Source organism: Myotis davidii, unplaced genomic scaffold (assembly GCF_000327345.1).
Source record: "Myotis davidii unplaced genomic scaffold, ASM32734v1 scaffold109, whole genome shotgun sequence".
Classification (NCBI taxonomy): Eukaryota; Metazoa; Chordata; class Mammalia; order Chiroptera; family Vespertilionidae; genus Myotis; species Myotis davidii.
The window spans coordinates 1,442,496-1,444,900 of NW_006300368.1; the positions used below are offsets into that span (position 1 = coordinate 1,442,496).

Consider the following 2,405-nt stretch of genomic DNA (forward strand, 5'->3'; position numbering starts at 1 on the left):
CCCTTCTCCCGCAGCGACTGCAGCGTGGGCCTCTTGAGTAGGAACTTGAGGAGCTTCTGCCGGACCTTGCTCAAGTCGCTCTCCTGGACCCCAGGGCTCAGGACAGGAGCGGCTGCCGCGGGCAATGCAAGGGCGAGTCAGTCCGTGGCGCCGGGGTGGCCCCCCAGGCCCCATCCGGGTCACCACCCCCTCCAAAAGATTCCCTTCACCCCACCCCCCACTCCCCCATCCCCACGCACACCTGCTCCAGGCCGTCCCTCATCCTCCCGCCAGCTTCCCAGGCGCTCGCTGGACCCGAAGTCCACACTGCTGTTCTCGCTTTCCTCCTCCGGGGGCAGGTCTGCAGACTAGAACCACAGAGCTTCAGAGGCAGAGCCTTGCTGGCCTGGTGACCCCTGAACCCACAAAATTCACCCTCCCCTTAACCGGGATAATTCCCCTCATCTCCACCATGGGCCCTCAGAACATTCACCTTTCTTAGCTGCATGAAGCTCTCTAGGTGTTGGGAGGCAGTACTCCTGTTCTGCCCTACCCATGTCCCAGTTCCTGCCCGGGCGCCCCACCCCCACCCCTTTTCCATATTTTTCTCAGCAACTCTGTACACTCCACTAGGTTAGGATTCCTCAGTATGTGGCTCCCAGTTCTGAGCTTGCAGTTCTAGCTGGGGCCTGAGCCAACAACCACACCAGAATCACCTCCCTGGATCTGGATTCCTGCCTCTAATAATATAGCCAAATGCCGCACCCAGTGTTGGGTCCTAGGGGATTTCAAAAAGCCCCAGGTTGTTTCCAGGTGAAGGGAAGCGTGGGCTCAGCGAAGGGAATCGCTGTCAGAGGGGGACTATCCCATCTCTACTTATGCAATTGTTATTTTGAACCTAAAAGTGGTAGACTCTTCAATTCAACCCTTAAAAATTTTATCTTCTAGTTTCAGCCTGTCATTCCAGCCTGAAGATATTTCTCAGATAGTTTCTTTTCCTTCTGCGCCCCTTAAAATGGGACATTCCTCTAGGATGTGCCTCCACCCCGACCTGAAGAATCAATCCTCCTGCAGGGCCAACCTCAGAGGCTGGTTCATATAAGAAAGGCTGTTTCTTCAGCAGCCCTCTTGCCATCCAGTCATAAGGATGGGAGGGATGGGGGTGGGGGTGGGGCTTCATCTGCAGGGAGGGGCACTACCCACTGGTGCCATGGAGCTCCCAGTGCCTGAGTAGAGGACCCCGCCCACAGTGGGCACAGCTGCCCTGCACACTGGCTGGCCATCCCCGCCTACCAGCCCTGGAGGCCCCAGGCTCTGCCTACCAGTTCCTGGATGCCCTGGGCAATGGCCTTGTGCCAGGTGCTGATGATGGCCTCCGAGTCGTGCTGGATTAGGTACTCTGAGCCGTCTTGGCTCCGCAGCTGGAGAGACACAAGTCATGGCTGAGTTTTGTCCCCCAGAGACCCCTCCTACTTCTCATCACCCTCCAAGGCCAAGGACTGGGGAACTCAGCTCCCGGAGAGAAAACTGCAGAATCCATGATGCCAGGAATACTGTGGGTGGATCCCTGAGGTGGGGGCAACTTTAGCTTTGAGCCCTGAGAATTCCAGACCCAATTCTCCCCAGGCACCCCCTTCTTGGGACTTGCCTAGTTTGAGCCCCAAGCCTCAGTAAGCCCCCTTTCTGTCTCTCCACCCCCACAACTCACCTCCAGCACATTCTTCTTGCTGGATTTGTCTTTGGGGGCCCAGGCAAGAGAGGCCCCCTTCAGCTCCACTGTGTATTCAGGGGTCGAGAGCTTAGGAGGCTGCCGCTGTGGGAGAGGGAAGGAGAGAGCCTTCAGCTTGGACAGGCCTGCCACCGGAGCCTGACTCCAGTCCACCAGCCCCCTTAGCTCTAGTGCCAGGATGGGGTCACAGCTCTGGGAGAAGGGGGCCCAAGGGTTTCTGGAACCCAGAGATCCTGGAACTTCTTAACCACAGAACCTGCAGGCTGGTGGGTCCTTTGCTGCCTGCCCTCCCAGGAGAGGAAAGGAAAAAAGTGTGCAGCCCCCATCCCTGCAAACAGGGACCTACTCCCCAGCTGCCTGCCCGCAAGGACAGCTCCCCATGCCCAGAATGGCTGCAGGTGCTGGTCCTGGGGTAAATCTGCTGTTGTCTTTGCCAAAGGCCTGGCTCACTGGACATTTATGTTTCCACTGTCTCAGAACTGGCCTTTGACAAGACAAATCAGGTCAAGACCCGCAGGAGTCAGGAGCAGACGGGGTGATCCCTGCCTTGGGGGCCTGGGGCTCACCAGGCCGACTGCAGCTGAGGTCCTCGAGTCCTTGAAGAACGTCAGGATGCCGCCCTCCAGCACCGTCCAGGAGGTGCTCCAGTGCTTCTTCCTGGGTGGGGATGGGAAATGGGGGGGGGGGGGGGGGGGGG

At 58.4% G+C, this 2,405-nt stretch overlaps 1 protein-coding gene across 1 annotated transcript in view; it reads right to left on the minus strand.

Moving 5' to 3' along the window:
• ARHGAP27 (Rho GTPase activating protein 27) overlaps positions 1 to 2,405 on the minus strand; it is a 31,849-nt gene that overhangs the window by 2,508 nt on the left and 26,936 nt on the right. Inside the window, exons 11-15 of the mRNA XM_015572519.1 lie at positions 2,275 to 2,365; positions 1,688 to 1,792; positions 1,302 to 1,400; positions 242 to 347; positions 3 to 112 (exon numbers count right to left, since the gene is read on the minus strand). Coding sequence (XP_015428005.1) covers positions 3 to 112; positions 242 to 347; positions 1,302 to 1,400; positions 1,688 to 1,792; positions 2,275 to 2,365 — 511 coding nt within the window. The remainder of the gene's footprint in view (positions 1 to 2; positions 113 to 241; positions 348 to 1,301; positions 1,401 to 1,687; positions 1,793 to 2,274; positions 2,366 to 2,405) is intronic.